Below are 17,470 nucleotides of genomic sequence, written 5' to 3'. Positions count from 1 at the left end.
GTAATGGATGTACAGATTAGGATGTCATAACTAAGAGATCAGGGGAACTGAAATAATGAAAAACTCAAGAAAATGGTGTAACATAGGTGTGTGGTTCCCTGAAAAACTTTGGTAAGTGTTGGATAGCTACGGATGGATAAGGGAGAGAAGGGAGATTTTTAGCTAGTAATCATGACTGGACTACACTCAAAGCAAATAACATGTCTATATTGCAAAAAAACAAATAGCCAGTGATTGTGAAATGCTATAAAGGAGGTCAAAGCTGTGGAGCACAAGGTCTTATAAACTCAAGAAGCCAAAGCACCAGAACTCTTCAGCTAGATCTCATAAATCCAACCAATATATACAAAGAGGATCAGGCCAGGGTTGACCCTTTGACCTAGTAGGTCAACGCCTGCTCTTAACTTGATCCAGGGGGCTTCAGAACTAGATGATTGGATTTCTCCACCATCGAGGCCACCTCTCTAGATTTCCTGGAGTCTTCAATTAATACATTATTGTCTTAAATATATTAAAGGTCCCATATCATGCTCATTTTCAGGTTAATACTTGTATTCTGTGTTTCTACTAGAACATGTTTACATGCTGTAATGTAAAAAAAACACAAAAAACTTTATTTTCCACTTTATTGTCTGCCTGAATATGCCTGTATTTACCCTCCGTCTGAAACGCTCCGTTTTTGTGCATTTCAACAGAACTGCAACGGAATTGCGTTGCTAGGCAACAGCTTCGTTCCATGTTTACTTCCTGTCGGCTAATATCATTTACAAGTGGTGCCTTCGAATGAATGCTTGTTGTACACTACATTTCCCATGATGCTTAGGGGTAGAAAAGGGGTTCGGCTTGTTGGGCGCGCGCTGTGAAGAGAACTATTTGAAAGAAAAAATGGCGGAAAAACATTCGGAAGCTGAGCGAGAAAGGTTCGTATCTTTATATTTTATATTTTACTGTTCCGACAACCGATTTAATGAAAAAATCGTTGGTTTTTAAATGAATAAAATGTCCTTGCAGTTGCGGAAGTGTCGCTGTTGATGATAACGTCACCCAGAATGAGGTAAGACTTGTTAACTAACTAGCTAAACTAACAACATGCTAGTATCACTCAATGCTACTTTGCTATTTTGTTCAATCAAAGGTCGACTCAGTGAAACAGACATCATCGAAAAGATGCTCCTCCACAAGCACCACTCCCCCGAACAAATCCCCTCGTCAGGGCTCCCTGTCTCCCTCCACACAGAGGACAGATGCTGGGGAAGGACAGTCAGAGACAGACATGCTAGAGATGCAGACAGACAACAAGGAAGGACCTTCAAGTCCCACCGGCAACCCCACTGCACGGAGGAAGTCCTGGAGGAGAGCCACCATAACCCGACGCTCTCTCCCCGCCCTCCCCAACCCCTATCAGGGTGAGATGTCTGGCTGTCTTGTACCTTAAAACCAGGAAAGACTACTCATTGGGTTTTGTTTGTTTTAAATCCCTATTTATGTGTCTATTGTAGTTTTGTGCAGGAGCATACCTACATCCTTATCACACCAAGAGAGGCTCGAGAAATTGATGGAGGCTTCAATGAGGGTGAGTGTTGTAGGGTCATAATATAGAAGTACATTAAAGGGACTGTTTGTAAGAATCAGAAATGCTTGTTAACAGCAACACCTGTGGCCGGTAAATCAACGAAAGTCAGCTTCCTGTTGCTCGGGCTTGTGCTCGCTCTACATAAACATGAACGAGCATCACTCATAACAGTGAGGCGACACACGTCAGCTAAAACCACAATATCACTCTATATTTCACCTGCTTGGCAGTAATGTTAGCTGACCAGACGAAGGTCTCTCCATGAATCACTGCTGATCCACCGGAGTTTTGGTCGGAGACGATAACGTTTCTCGCTTGCACAAGGCACGGGAAACCTCTGTTGGTCTGGAGGAGCTGCAGTATTTATTTCTGCACAAACGTCCACTGTACATTCACTAGATATTCTCAGAGCTAAACTAACTCTTCTGCAGTGTGTAGTGTGCGCGCATGCACGTGAGAGTGGAGCGAAGGCGCGAGAACGAGCGCGGCGTGTGAGTGAAGGCAAGCAGGCAAGCAGTGGAGCAGAGTACAGCAGAGACTCCGGCCCTGGAGACCAAAGCTACGGTCTCCCCCGCGTCCTCCAACCGCGGCCAACACTGTTTTGCAAGACGGGCTTCACTAGATATAACTTTTCGTTTTGGTGCTTCTGTGTAGTTTTTGTTGGAGTCTGAGTCTGAACAGCGTAGCCACATGCGAGCGTGCATGGGACACCGACCCGCAATGATTTATACGTCTAAGAAGTTACAAACAGTCCCTTTTAATTGTTAGTAAATCGAAAAAAACAAAAAAAATAAGCAGGCTCCGTAGGTTACTTTTCATCTCTCTGATATTGTCTGTATGAGATCTTTTTTCACTCAACCATCTGAGACCCACAATAGACCAGTTTTTGTCTTTTTTAGGGGGGTACAGGGGGTCTATAGGGGGAGATAGCAGGTCAACAGTAGATGTCACATTCGAAGTGTTGTACATCATCTGAAAGCTGGGAGCCTGATGATTAATTTGAGATGCAGCTCAGCACTGTGTCAAATTTTTCTAGTCATAAAGCAGAAATTAACATGAATTAATTAATTAAAATAAATTGTGAAAGTGTATAAGGGTCTAGAACATTATGATGGAAGTATATAGTGGCCATTCCCATGCCCTATTATGTCTCATAAGTTGTTGCAGCAATTTTCTGGGTTGATACCATTTGTTACATAGATTTGGTGCTAAATTTAACCATTTTTACCACTCAGGAATTGATCAAAATGATCAAAAATCCCTTCAAAATGCCACATATGGTGTTTCTATTGAACACCATAGAAAAAGCCATGCTGTGAGTCAGTACCAAAAACTTTTGACATTTTGAGATTTCTGCAAGAATTGCATTTTTCGGCGATTCGATGGCGAGCACTTCTGTTCTGGAAACTCCCTTATTGTCAATCTACCTAGGAAAGCCACACATCCTCTGAATGCTCTAGGTCTTTAGTTTGTGGTTGTAAACTTTCATGAGGCTGTGATTATCCTAGAGGTCACCACAGGTCATTTTATACAGCAAGGACAAGTTTCAAAAAATGGTCTCGCTACAATGAAATGGCTACTACGGGGACTAACATCATCACACATGAATACAGTTGGGCTCATTGGATCCGCAAGAGTCTCAACTTCACAGTGATACCCAATTAATGTAACTTCAAGTTTAGGGACCCCAGTATGCAGAAATATTCAAACACACCATTTTAGAATAAGAGAAAATAACACATTTATACTATATGCAAGAAACTGCATGAGATTATCATAAAGTGGGCATGTCTGTAAAGGAGAGACTCGTTGGTACCCATAAAACCTATTTTTATTGACATATCTTGAGGTCAGAGGTCAAGGGACTCCTTTGAATATCAACATGCCAGTTTTTCCGTCGCCAAAATTTAGCCTAACTTTGGAGCGTTATGTAGCCTCCTTCCTTACAAGCTAATATGACATGGATGGTACCAACGGATTCCTGTGGTTTTCTGGTTTCACATGATATCTGTACTGCTTTAGCTCTAAGAATAAACCTGCTACAGCCTCTGAAAGACAGTAAAGTCTGTCTCCGTTGGCGGGTCTCAGAGGGTTAACTGAAAATATTTGGAAAGATGATTTAAAAAGGAGCCAGTTGGTGTTTAACAAATAAATGGGCTTGCACTCTAGTACTGACATCACTGAAATTTTTTTTTTAAAAAGGCACACTTATTAGATTGCAAGTAATGACTAGAGCTTTTGCATTGTAATAAAAGTGGTGTTATAAGAAAAAAGTATGAGATTCACTGAAATTTAAAACAACTTTAGAGACATATCAGATGTTGTAGTTTTATTCAGGAGTACCTACCTACTGTGCATAAGATGTCCTGATGAAGTACTCCGGAGGATAATGCTTCATCTATAATGAGTAGACTGAACGGGTCTGGGTTGCATTAGGTTAGAGGGGAACATACAGTTAATTTTAATTAGTCTCTAAAACTAATGAATCTCTGTCTAATCACCTCTGCTCTGTCTCTAGCTGGCAATAGAAAGAACACAAAATTCGCTGCAGACTGTGCCGAACGCCTCACCAGAGTCTTTTCAAAAACAAGGTTAGTGCTTGCACTGCTTCATTTGGTACATATTTCATGGAGCGCTTTACTTTCAACAAAATACTGTCATTGAAATATTCAGTTCAAATGATTTCTTTATCCTTCCTTCGTGCAGTTGAGCACATGCAGAAAGAGTGGGGTTGTCTGGCCAAAAGCATACGCAGTGAACCAGGGGGTGATCAACCCCCTGCTAGAGCAGCCAGGTATTGTAGCTGTTTTTGATTTGTTCTGTACTTTGTTTTGTTTTTACCTACAAATTAATATTTATTTATGCCTCTGTTACTTGCTTTCAGCTCTAGTGATCCTGTCGTGCAAAAGGCCATGGAAAAAGTCCAGAAAGCCATCAATAGGCACGTTGTTCTTAACATCACTACAGCACATACAAAGTATTCATTCAAACTTAAAAACACAGATGGTGTGACCTTTTGTTTACCAGCCTGTGCTGTGTTTTAGGCTCCAGGCTGAAAGTGAATCCTGGGAGGCGCTGTTGAACAAACACCGGAGTAAAGCAGAGGAATTGAAAAGGTGAACATGTGTACTGTCATTGAGAAATAATGTGGCAAGAGTGTGTCAAAAATCTCAATTGTGTGTCAATAATGTGTCAAAAATCTCAATTGTGTGTCAATAATGTGCTTTTTATTCGTTGCAGGAATGTGGAGCAAGGCCAGGAACGAGGCGTATCATTAGACTCTACATCTGTGGCCCAGTCCTCCCAGTACCATTTCATACAGAGTAAACCCGACTACCACGGCCTCCTGAGTAGACAACAGCCCATGCTCCACACTATGGCAATGATTGTATGTTGGAAATTAGATTTTTATATCACTGCTAAAAAACAAATCAAATGAAAAATAAAAAATGTAATTAAAAAAAAATTAATTTATAGTTACTTCATCGTTCCTATATACCATCTGTATGGTAAAACATGGAATCTGGCTGCGGTGAGAGTGATGAAACAAAGCAGATGCTACTGATTTATGGGCAGCTTAAGTGCTGTCCACAAAAAAGGGAAAGTGCCTTAATTTTATGGGGGGGGATTCATTCCCCCGTCTTGTGGACAGTTCCAGAGCTGGCACACTGAGAGGTTGGCGACATCCTCCATCCTCTGCAGTTCAGAAATGTTTATCAGCTTGTCATCTCCCCAACAGTCCAAGGTGACAGTGCTGCCAATATATTTAAAGGGCAGGTCCATCTGCGTTGTGTTTTGATTTTTTCAAATGGAAACATCCACTCAGCCGCTGCAAAAAGCAGTAACGTAGGTTACCAAAGTAAACTAATCGAAGCTAATCAATAAGGTTATGAATAATGTGAACACTAAGGACTATAAGTACCCGGACTACATCTCAAATATGAAGGCATCGGACCTGTTCAACAATGAACATCTGAGCTGAATGTTTATGTTATCTGATTGACAATGTTTTGTAATCAGTTATTCCTTTTTTTAGATGGACACTCAGAGTAAGATGGTTAGAGAGCTTCTGTCCATCAAGGAGCAGTCCCAGTTATTGGTGAAAGAGACCAGTGGCCGATTGGGTAATTATTTTATTCACCTTTCATCTTTTCTATAGAATAAACAATGATGTGGCAATTTAACATTTAATCTGGTTATTTTTTCTCTAACAGCGGCAGAGGCGGGATTCCAGGATCTTTCACCTGACTTCATCAGGAACTTCATGGCAGCACCCTTATCCTCGTCAACTACATAGTCACTCTGGCAGGAGGCAAGCAATCAATCATCTAATGGACCATGACTCTTTATGACTTGTATATGAAGCTCATATATTTGTGCTTTCTGGTAATTTCGCTGTTATGTGATTTGGGAACATATCATTTCTGTGCTCAGGCTTTGTTGTCTCCTGTTATTGTATAAAAATACTCTAATTTTATGTTTTCTGTGTCAAATAAAACCACCTCCGTCAGCAGGTAATCCATGTGTTTGACCAGCAGGTGGCAGTGGCTGGCTATACAATATTATGAGAAGCTTGGCCAGAGTGGATTTTTCTGTTGGGCCCTAATTAAGTGTATTCTTACCTGTAAAACCGGAAAGACTTTAGTGTCAGCCGTTAAGGATAAACGAACAGACAAATGTTTCAGAAGACATCCTGCTAAACAAGGTCATAAAATAAACAGAAATATTCAAATATAACCAAACAAATTTTGTCTTTAAAAAAAGGTTTGATATTTGAAGTCTTTGGATGTAGTGACATTTTAAAGTGGTCTTATTAGTACTATTTTATAAATATCTTAAAGCTGAGCCATGTTGGTATGCATGGTGTCATTAAACCTGTGAAGAACCAATTTTTTTATTTTTATTTAAATTGACATTAAAGCATTAACTAAAGATTATTGAATACAGAAGGATAATGCTCTACAGTTTAGTTTATTTACATTCCTTTTTTTATGCTTATCCTCAGTCACATTTACTCTCTTTTGGTGCCGCATCTATTTCACTTCCATCAGTGTCCCCTGACCATTCAGGAGGAGGCCCCTCCCCCACAGTGACTCACCCCCATCTCTTGCATTTGGCTGGGTCACTGATGCAGAACGAAGCTTTGACATTGTACCAGTCAGTCAAAGCTTTGTTCGCTATCACTCCTATCTCTTGGACCCATTCACTCATTAATGTTCATTTTTCTCTGATGATCACAGCGAGAAGAAAAACCCCTTTTTTTTGCCCATTGCCAACAATAAATAATGACTTTCTGTGCTCTGCAGATATGGTCTCCAACATGCTGAATTTTCCTTGCGAGTGTATTCAAGGGAGTGACTAGAGAGCACAGGGACAAGCACGGAGAAGACAAGCGGGGTTGTGACCGTGAGAGTTGTGAGTAAAGGGAGGATGGTGCACAGCAGGAAAGATCGATTCTTATTTAGATGAAAATGAGGCTTGATGCTTGTGGGGTGAGAGGAGGGCAGCTTTAGCATCCAAATGAATAGAAGTTTCACAGAAATGAGGCTTAAATGAATCACCAACAATATAAAGAAGTTTGCAAAGCCACTGACAGCCTTTTTACTTTCAAGGGAAGGCCTCTCTTGACAGTGAGACTGACTTTGGGGGTTACATGATAACCCCTGCAGCTCCTCACTTACAACTCTATGATAAAACTGTCGCTTTAAACAACCTCAATGACCCAAGTAAATGGCATGTTAGATGTGTTTGATTTGGATGCAGTGCATATTTGGATAAAGGTGCCTTGGGTGTGACCAGGCTCTCCAGGTTCATTGTTTTGTAGACTATTATAAGAAAGAAAAGGAGGGATCTTTTTGCTATATGAACATTTTCTACTTAAAGCTGCAGTGGATAGAAATGGAGCAAATATGATTTTAAAAAATTGCTTTTATAAAACAGTCACTACATCCTGACAGTAGTGCATGAGACAGGTAATCTGAAAAAAATCATGTGCCTCTGTCATCCAGTGTCCTCCAGTCAAACTAGGCAGCGCTGATCAAATATGAATCAATATTCTGTTACTTTAATGCCTATTTCTCACCTCAAATGTTTTCAGACACATCTTGTAGTGTACTGTTTAGCTGTAAAATGAGAAAGTTTTTGAACCGGCAGCCATGTTGAGATCAGTTTAGGAAATACCAAGCACTGCCCACCAGCCGGAGCACAGCCAATAGAAACGTTCTCTATCTGAAATGACCTGTGATTGGCCAAAGTCTCCCGTCACAGGCTAGATTTTTAAAAGCCTGAGGAGGAGCAGAAAGTGTTTTCACTCAGAACACTTGAATTACAACATGCTGAAAGGTTATGATTTTTTTGCCCAATGATGCCAAAAATAATCTGCCTACTGCGGGTTTAAATGCCTGATATTTATAAGATTGTAGGTTAGGAATAACATTTTAAGGGGTTAAATCCACTGCTAGGTATAACCACCAAGAAACCTGAATTGTGACTTGTACTATATGCACATGCAAAGAACAATTACTGTTTAGGTTTGCTGTATTCTCTATTCTTGTTGTCTCTAACTTTAGATTGATTAGCTACAGATTGTGGTAGATGGATGTGTGGAGAGTCAGCATAAACCACTGCCAGTTTGGTCCTACTCCCTCATGCACACCCATCATCTCTTCTCAGTACAGCAAGGCTGGCTGCAGCTCTCCTCCACATCCATTCAGCCAGCCATTCGTCTTGGAAAGCTGTCTCTCTGATCTGAGTGATAAACTACAGCAGAATCGCCCAGTTTGCAAAAAACAAGGACACTTGTTTTCAATCTGTGCTGTCAACATTTTCATACTGAGAACTGATGGGATGTTTCATTCATTGGGGGTTTAGGACAGAATGGTATTCTTAGCTTGGGCTGTTTTGCTTTGAGATTTAATATTGCTCTCGGAATTGCCACAATTTGCAGATGCATATCAGTGCATTGACTTTTAGGCACAACTTATGAAATGACTCCCAGAAATCAGTGTCAATACTCCTTTTTTTCTATTCAATACTTGTGAGCAGGGTGTTGTGGCTTTCATACACCTCTGCTCAAACAAATCTTTAAAACATGTGCACCTTTGTTATTATTACACAATGTTTTCTAATGTTTACAGCTGTGTGTACAGCTTGTTATGAACTCAAACAGCACACCATCCCAGTCCTTTAAAGCATTCAGTTCAAAGTTTTGTTTAGAAAAGCGTTTTGTTAAGTATCTCACCTTATATTAATGAGGAAAATGGTTTGAACCACTTATAATAGCACGAGAAATGCTGGTGACGAAGGGGCTAACAATTTGTAAAGGCCGTACGAGAGGAGCATCTTAATACAGTTGAAGTTTTTCTCATTCGCTTTGGCTCATTTTTTTAAACAGTCTTAACTTTCTCTGAACTGTACAATTGTCACAACTGTTTGATGGGACATCACAACTCTATTGCACGCCTGCAAACTTTCCCAAAACACTTCATTCATGCTTCAAAACCATGTTATTGTGTCCTTACTTTGGCCAATTCCACCAAAATGAAAGGTTTTGTCATCGTGTGAGCCGTACCGGTCAAAATGTTTACATGTTTTTTCATCATGGCAATCAACTAGAATAGCTTCTTATATACAAATCTCTGTTTTGTTGACACGGAGTGTACTATACCAGAATGTCAGTTTTGTCCAGCTGAATGCTGTTGTGTATCACACTGAGCTTTTTAGATTCCAATTTCAACAGTAGGTAAAACTTTACTGGGAAAAAGTCAATACTGTACAATAGTACACAGAAACAGGATATGTCTGAGTGTGTTTATACAGTAAATATGTGTGTAGCAATGAGTTACATGTATTAAAAATCGAAAATTCCCCTCTGAGCTTTCACATAAAGTCATATACAGTGAATTTGCCACAAAATGACATCCATGCGTGAAAAACAAACCCTGCAACATGAACGAACCTGCAGTAGATCAGTAAAAATACAACAAATTGTATCTCCTCACATCATAACACCATTTAATAAATATTTATGGAATATACATGTACAGTATGTCTAACAGATTTTGATAATTGAATGGATCATTTTGCATGTGACGGCTAAAACGATGAAAGAATGTTTAGAAGTTGTGAAGACAATAACACTGAGAATCAACTCCTCGGTTTTGATCAGCAAGATATGTGCAAGTGATTATTGTGCAAACAAACTCAGAGATTTGAGCTCATTGTTTTGAAAAAAATAATTCTCATTTGAGAATTGAGCCAAAGCAAATGATTAAAAAAAAAATGTAAAGGGTCTGGAAGGCTGTGTTACAACATTAAAGCTTCAGTTGGCAGAATAGTTTTGGCATCATTGGGGAAAAATTTCACAATAACCTTTCAGCATATTGTAAATCAGGTGTTCCGAGAGAAACTTCTGCACCTCCTCATGGCTCTGTTTCCAGACTTGAAAAAATCTAGCCCGTGACGGGAGACTTGAGCCAATCACAGGTCATTTCAGAGAGAGAGTGTTCCAATTGAGCGTTCCTATTGGCTGTTATCCGGCTGGTGGGCGGTGCTTGGTATTTCCTCAACTGCTTTCAACATGGCTGCCAGGTCACAAACTTTCTCATTTTACAGCTAAACAGTACACTACAAGATGTTTCTGAAAACATTTTATGCGAGAAATAGGCATTACAGTAACAGAATATTGATTCATATTTGATCAGCGCTGCCTAGTTTGACCGTTTGATTGGAGTTTGCAAGTGATTGCCAGCTGCTCAGAGACGACAGGCTCCGATTTGTGAAATCTTGTAGATGACATTAGGAGCACCGGAGGACACAGAGGAACATGATTTTTTTTCCAGATTACCTGTCTCCTGCCCTACTGTCAAAATATAGTGACCGTTTTATAAAAATATGTATTTTTTAATCATATTTGCTCCAATTCTACCTACTGCAGCTTTAAATATCTACAAGCATTAATTTCAAAGTTTTGTTTAGAAAAGCGTTTTTTATGCTTTCTTTATTGAACTCATGCACATTTACAGAGGTACAGATACATACAGTTGAACAAAAAAAACAAGACAAATAGAAGGCAAAACAAAAACAATTACATATACATTTCATAATGCCAGGGTTTGTGTATACATTATATACATTATATTATAATAATTTAAAAGTCTTAATGGCTTTTTTTTGTTTTTAATATTTGGTATGATGGTGCTATACTGTTTGAATTAATTTATGAAGTGCAGGAAAGTTGGCTTGGTTCCTGTAAATTTTGTCTATAAAAAAATATTTGTATTATATACAGCATGTTATTTCCAATCTTATCATGACTAAAATATATTATTGCATCAAACATATTTATTTTAACATTCATCTTAAAGGGGACATATGCTCATTTTCAGGTTCATGTTTGTATTTTGTGTTTCTACTAGAACATGTTTACATGTTACATGTTGTCACCTGGAGGAGTAATACAGTTAAAGGGTCTGGAAAGCTGTGTTACAACATTAAATATTTGATGCTTTGTTACCAACATTGCACCACCAGCTAATACAGAAATATATCTTTTTAGTAGTATCTTGTTTCTATATCAGTAGATTAACCCACCCGCTGTGGTGCTACAAGTTCAATGGTCAACGCGACGCACACTGCTCGCGCAGCCCTCCAACGTCCCACATATTGCGCGACATCAACAACAATGGCTAACCGTAGTCTGTTTTGGTGGGAGGTTTCTGATTGGAGCCAGACGGTCCCTGAAAGCTTAGTCGCTGCATTCATGTCTTATTTCTCTTTTTGAATCGGCGTGTTTTTTATCTTTAAAGACGATGACATTCACATACACTGCAAACAGGAATAAACTGGGACACATTTAGAATGTTTACGTTTAAAAATTATGTCAATGGTCTAAATATTGTATATTTGTGACATCACGAACTGACAGAAATCCTGACGGCTTGTTTCAAATGCAGAGTTTCTGAATACGGGCTGTGTGTATTTCTCCGTGTATTGAGTGTTCCAGTACTTTCACAGTATTTATATAGGACCTAAGCCTGCTTTATAATTAAAAAAAAAAACATGAAAATCTCACTTTTTTATAATATGGGACCTTTAAGTATCTCACCTTATATTGATGAGGAAAATGATTTGAACCAATTTTTTTTAATTTTTTTTTAAAGCTTTCTTTTGTTGAACTCATGCTCATTAACAGAGGATCTTACAACCAGATGGGTTAAATAAAGCATTTGGTTTGAACCAATTATAATAGGATGCTGGTGACGTCAGGGGGCTATCCATTTGTAAAGGGAATGTTGTCACCTGGAGGAGTATTACAGTTAAAGGCTGTGTTACAACATTAATATTTGATGCTTTGTTACCAACATTGCACCAGAAATATATCTTTTTAGTAGTATCTTGTTTCTATATCAGTAGATGAACCCACCCTGCTGTGGTGCTACGAGTTCAATGGTCAACGCGACGCACACTGCTCGCGCAGCCCTCCAACAACGTCCCACATAGTCGCGCGACATCAACAACAATGGCAAACCGTCTCTTCTGATTGGAGCCAACGGACGGAGACGGTCCCTGAAAAAGCTTCAACTCTCTGCTCTTCATGTCTTATTTCTCTTTTTGAATCGGCGTGTTTTTTTATACCTTTTAAAAGACGAGAGTGTTTGCCATGTTTCTGCGTTTTTAATTTTTAATTTCCGACAATGATTGAGTCGCTGTTGGCCAGCAAACACAGTGTGTCCCTGCTGCTGCTGCTGCTGCTGCTCGGCTACTAGAGGCTGCTAACAGAGCTAGCTCCTCACACGGCGGTTAGCTAGCCGTTAGCTTCACGTTAGCCTCGACTTGAAGTGAAGGAGGGTGAAAACACAAGCGATTTGTGTTTGTTTTATAACAAACAAGCCTTTAACTATTTTTCTTAGTCGTCGCTGTCGGTTATTGTGAAGAAGTGTTGTATGATTTTGTCGTATAGATACTTCTTTGCTTGCTAGCTTAACAGGCTTAGCTTATTATTGTGTTCTTTTTCCGACTGGCGAGTTTTTTTCTTTTGCAAAAGTATGGATGACCAGACCAGGATGCTGTCGGGTCTCGCCGGACTCGGTGGACTAGCACAAGCCGATGTCGGTGACCCAGACTCGGTGAGGAAACAGCAGAGCCTCGGTCAGCCTCAGCAAGACATAGGGGATATCCTACAGCAGATAATGGCCATCACCGACGAGAGCCTGGACGAAGCACAGGCCAGGTAAGACAAGACAGACACACAAGGCGAAGAGCCATTTTTCCTTTTCCACACACATGATATAGCTAAAGCTAAAGTGCGTTTGTATATGTGCCTTTATTTTCTGCTTTTTAGGGCTCAAGCTTTTCTGTGAAACCTTAGGTAATGGCACAACATTTACATTGTAAAGCAAATACATTTTAGATGGAGAATAACTTGCACACATTACATTGCTGTTTTAGTTTGAAAAGGAGGTTCTTTTGTTACTTCAAATCGTGCTTTTATTGTGTAACTGTAGTTTGTAAACATGGTCAGTTGTTTGAATAATCTTAATTTGTATATTAATGAAGTGTTAAATTTAAAAAGTTTGAATTTTTACACCACACATGATATAGCTAAAGTGCGTTGTGTATGTGTCTTTATTTTCTGCTTTTTAGGGCTCAAGCTTTTCTGTGAAACCTTAGGTAATGCGTTATCTCATTAACATTAAGGCAACTTACATTGTAAAGCAATACATGTTAGATGGAGAATAACTTGAACACATTACAGAGCTGTTGTAGTTTGAAAAGGAGGTTCTTTGTTACTTCAAATCGTGCTTTTATTGTGTAACTGTAGTTTGTAAACATGCTCACTTCTTAATTTGTATATCAATGTTAAATTTAAAAAGTTTGAATTCCCTATTGAAAAAAAATGCACTAAAGCTGTATTTGCATACATGGATCTGTTGGTTTAAACAAAATAATATTAGTTTTGTTAGGCCACAGGAGTAGTATTTTTAAAGCTTTTTATAAATCCCTGCTAAAAGAAAACAAATCGTACATATTTAATGAGTTTGTTATCTCCCCATTGGCTCATAGGACAATATCCAGTTAGTGACGCAAATTTCCCTTTTACATCAATTATCAAAACTACCAAGAAGTACGTCAACAATACACTTTCTAAGATGTTTTTAAGTTGCTCCACTGAGAGCAATCTGAGTGAAACAAATAACTAATCAGACTATATTGCAAATTAGATTTGCCTAATTATAACAACATGTATCTGAAACGTGGCTATACTATCAAATGGGTGTCGATAACATTAGTCATTGAAATGCAAATGAGCTGATAAATTAAGGTAAGGGTAAGGATTGCTCAGTTGTCCCACTATCAGCCCCAGTGCTGAATGACAGCAATCATTCATTCATATGACTCGTCACTTAATGTTTGTGTTAGTGGTATTTTCAGGATTATGCATTGCAGTGACCTGCACTCATTTGCCATGTGGCTCAAGGAGCATAAGGTCAGTTTCAGATGAAGCGACAGCATTTCAACAATAGACAACCGTCCACTGCAAGACTGTGGCCACAGTGTGATGTGTCATTAGCTAGTGATTTTCCACCCAACATTTGACCACCTGGTTCTCTTAATTAATTCACTCCTCTTTCACTCCCTCCCTCCCTGGTGTTCATCCTTTTCATTGTGTGCTGGGTGCAATCAATTCTCCTATAATGTGTACGCGAGTGCAGCTGTCCGCAAATCGAGTTTCTATTAATGAGATGGTGGTGAGGGGGAGGGATGATGCTACACCAGCAGCCTATGAACACTGGGATATTACCTTTTCTTCAGTACAAGTTTGAGGACTTAATCAGGCCTCATTTCATTGACATATGCAAATAATCTTGCTTATTGCAGTTATCTTCTTCTCCCAGTCTTTTTTTCTTTATGATTTGTAAAAAAAAAAACACTCTCGTAAAAGGTTGTACTATGGTGCAACAAATAATGTAAATTTCAATTATTTTGGATTTAAAGGGGCAATTACAGTGTAGGAAACCATTGCGGGCCTATTATTAGATGTTAACAGGCTATTCTGAAAAACTAATTAAAGGTGTGGCTGCTTCGGAAGTGCCAGAGGTGTCCTTGCTGGATGCTTGTATTGATCTAAACTCCCACTCAGAGCATGTCCTCCTCATGCCATATATGTGCAGGATTAATGCTAAAAAGAATGCAGCCTACTGGCAGCTCACACAAATTGTGAGGCATGTACAGCTGAAATTATTGCTGCTCTCACGTGCATATTATCTATATAAGCATTTAAGGCAGTTCTTATAATAAAATATTCATCTTCTGAACGGTATGTTTAGCATTAGCTGATGGACTAGCTTGCACTAAGTGTGGAATTGTTGTTTGCTTCTCAGGTTTACTTCAGTGATGAAACGTAACCAGACTTCAGGACTATACACGCAGTCTGTTGCTACAAATAGTTTTAATAATATATAGCAATTGGTATAACTTAAAATGTACAGTTTTCATCAACATCATACTTACCTCTGATCAAGTTTGTCACCCACACATCAATCTTTCCCTCGGTCATGGTCTACAAGTTAATGTGTGGTGGCTCCCATGCGAGCATGACGACCTTGTCGTGCAGGGTGGCAGTGTGTCGGGATGGGGAGTGGTCAGGGCAGCGCAAGAACTCGGTGTTGCAGAGTACACTTCCTGCGCACCATCCACCCTCATCCTCTCACCCTGTCGCCATATGTTCAGATGCTGGCCAGAGGACTCGCCGGCGCATTGGGGTGGATCAGACGACCCCACAGAGGGAGGGAGAGCAGGGGGGGGCATGGCAGGGGGTGGCCTGCCACTCAACTTCCAGCACAGGTCAGTACAGGACCGCATGAGCACCTCCTTCTCCCCCTCCTGCTCATACCCTCCATGCTGAAGGCAGCCCTCCCCCCAACTCAATCCAGCAGTGACAAAATTGGTGGACAAAAATAACATATTTAATGCTAGACACATAACTCTTTACATCATAATGCCTTCACAGATTATTCTCACAGAAAGGCAGTCCTTCGTGGCATACAGTAGGCGCACATACAAGACACTAGTCCCCATAGTCCCCTCATTAATACTGCAGTGGACATTCACAACTGGAATTGGTGTTGAGGTCAGGTGTAGCCAAATCATGTTCATCTGTGGTTGTTTTTAAATGTGTTGTTAGTAATGTTATTTGGAAAAGAAATGCTTTATTTCAGAGCGATCTTCAGGTTTTTCATGTTTCCCAATTCATGCTCATTAGAAACGGAGGCCTCATGCTGGTTTTGTTTTTCACCTAATCTTTAACTGTATGATGCATTTTTCCAGTTACATATTTAAGTTGTTGCCATCTGTTTTTGCAATAAATGATGCCTGTTGTGATATGTAGAACTCTCCATAGAACACATCAATATGCTTGTTTTCTCTCCATCTTTAGAAGTAGGCATTAAAAATACAAGGGGTGCACAGAATTACAGAAGCATTTTTACAAGATAATGCAATTACAACAGCACTGCAAACCATGGCCACAGAGTTACTATGGAGTTAAACAACACCTCTGTAACAATGGAACATTATGAGTTTCACATGCTTGTATTGCATGCTTAGTTACATGTTTTTGTGTGCCCTTGGGAATGGGAAAAACATTACTTTTAAATTGCAGTTCTATATGTACTCAGCAGCACTCCTCCTCTCTGAACTAATTGGTGTGCACTGTCAGTACAGTAGTTAACGTTTGACTATAGTGTCAAGTCAATTAGGGTCATATTAGGAGTGGGGCTTTGCTACAGCATTCCAGTTATACGAGTTTTAATACACAAGTAAGCTGTATGGGTGTGTGTGGGTGCATTGATGTGTAATAGCAGGAGTTGTGATTTGATTACGGTGAACTGTAGAAGTTTTGCCCTTTCTCCTTTTAATTGCTATTAGCCTGTCTGGCAATAAAGAGAACGTCTCTGATTAAATTAAAATTGCAACTTAATCCTAATCCTCTCTTATCAACTCACCATCTACTTTTATGGCACAAGTCTTTCTGTGAGAGGTAGAAATGAGATTACTGTGTATTAACTCTGGAATCTGGTGCTCAGTAATGATGACCTTGAGGTTTGGCATCATTACCTGTCCCACAGTTCAAAGCATCCAAATGACAACATTACTCTCGCTAGTTCAGATTGACGCATCAGGGATGCTTCTGCACTGACAATGGCATTTGGCCATTGAAAATGCCTTTAAACAACACAGCTCCGTCCTGCTGTGTTGCTCTACACTCTTGAAATGCTGTATGCATAATACATACAGCTCCTCTACCTGTTTTTATGGGGGAGGACATGGAATGACTTGAGATGGAGGTCTGTTTATCGTAATCCTCCTCGCTCTGTCCCTCTCTTATTCCCTCTCCTCTCTTACAGGAAGCATGCCCTGAACTGTCACAGAATGAAGCCAGCCCTCTTCAGCGTTCTCTGTGAGATCAAAGAGAAGACGGGTGAGTTTCTACTTCACTTCTTCTCTTTGTGTTCTCCAGTCTGCTCAGGTTGTAACCCAGTGTTGAGATGTAGTGTGCCTTTTGTTTCAGTTTCCCTGGCACCAAGTTACTTTTTTAATGGCCTTGCAGAGAACTCTATTGATTGACTATTGATTGTATTTTTATATAGAACAGATTTCGCTGCATGTATTGTGCATGCTTCGGTTCAAGATCATTCTAAATATGCATTATAGGGGTGTAAGATACAACTATCATGATATTATGTTTTGTGTAGGGCTGGCAAAGGTAACGTGTTAACGCAAATTAGTTTTAACGCCACTAATTCCTCTAACGTATTAACGCGATTTTAGGTTTTAAAGCTAGAGTGAAGATATTGGCATCATATGAAACTAGAAAACCTAAGGAATCCATTGGTA

The 17,470-nt window shown here is 39.6% G+C and overlaps 2 protein-coding genes across 4 annotated transcripts in view; both read left to right on the top strand.

The window, feature by feature from the left end:
* Positions 1-805: 805 nt before the first annotated feature.
* dsn1 (DSN1 component of MIS12 kinetochore complex) lies at positions 806-6,878 on the top strand. The gene is made up of 11 exons (XM_074656411.1): positions 806-920; positions 1,012-1,054; positions 1,136-1,406; positions 1,500-1,573; positions 4,092-4,164; positions 4,280-4,367; positions 4,458-4,514; positions 4,618-4,689; positions 4,814-4,961; positions 5,610-5,697; positions 5,788-6,878. The coding sequence occupies exons 1-11, from the start codon at positions 886-888 to the stop codon at positions 5,868-5,870; spliced, it is 1,032 nt and encodes a 343-aa protein (XP_074512512.1). The 5' UTR covers positions 806-885; the 3' UTR covers positions 5,871-6,878.
* Positions 6,879-12,071: 5,193 nt separating this feature from the next.
* Positions 12,072-17,470, top strand: part of pbx4 (pre-B-cell leukemia transcription factor 4) — a 30,577-nt gene continuing 25,178 nt past the window's right edge. For 2 of the 3 annotated variants that reach the window (XM_074656402.1, XM_074656403.1), the window contains exons 1-2: positions 12,468-12,803; positions 16,981-17,054. In XM_074656402.1, the coding sequence (XP_074512503.1) occupies positions 12,619-12,803; positions 16,981-17,054 (259 nt within the window). In that variant the 5' untranslated portion in view covers positions 12,468-12,618. Of the gene's footprint in view, positions 12,804-15,304; positions 15,419-16,980; positions 17,055-17,470 lie in introns of all 3 variants that reach the window. The other variant, XM_074656401.1, reaches the window with a different exon arrangement.

The sequence above is a fragment of the Sebastes fasciatus genome, chromosome 13 (genome assembly GCF_043250625.1).
Source record: "Sebastes fasciatus isolate fSebFas1 chromosome 13, fSebFas1.pri, whole genome shotgun sequence".
NCBI classification, from domain to species: Eukaryota; Metazoa; Chordata; class Actinopteri; order Perciformes; family Sebastidae; genus Sebastes; species Sebastes fasciatus.
This window is presented reverse-complemented; position numbering and strand designations above follow the sequence as displayed.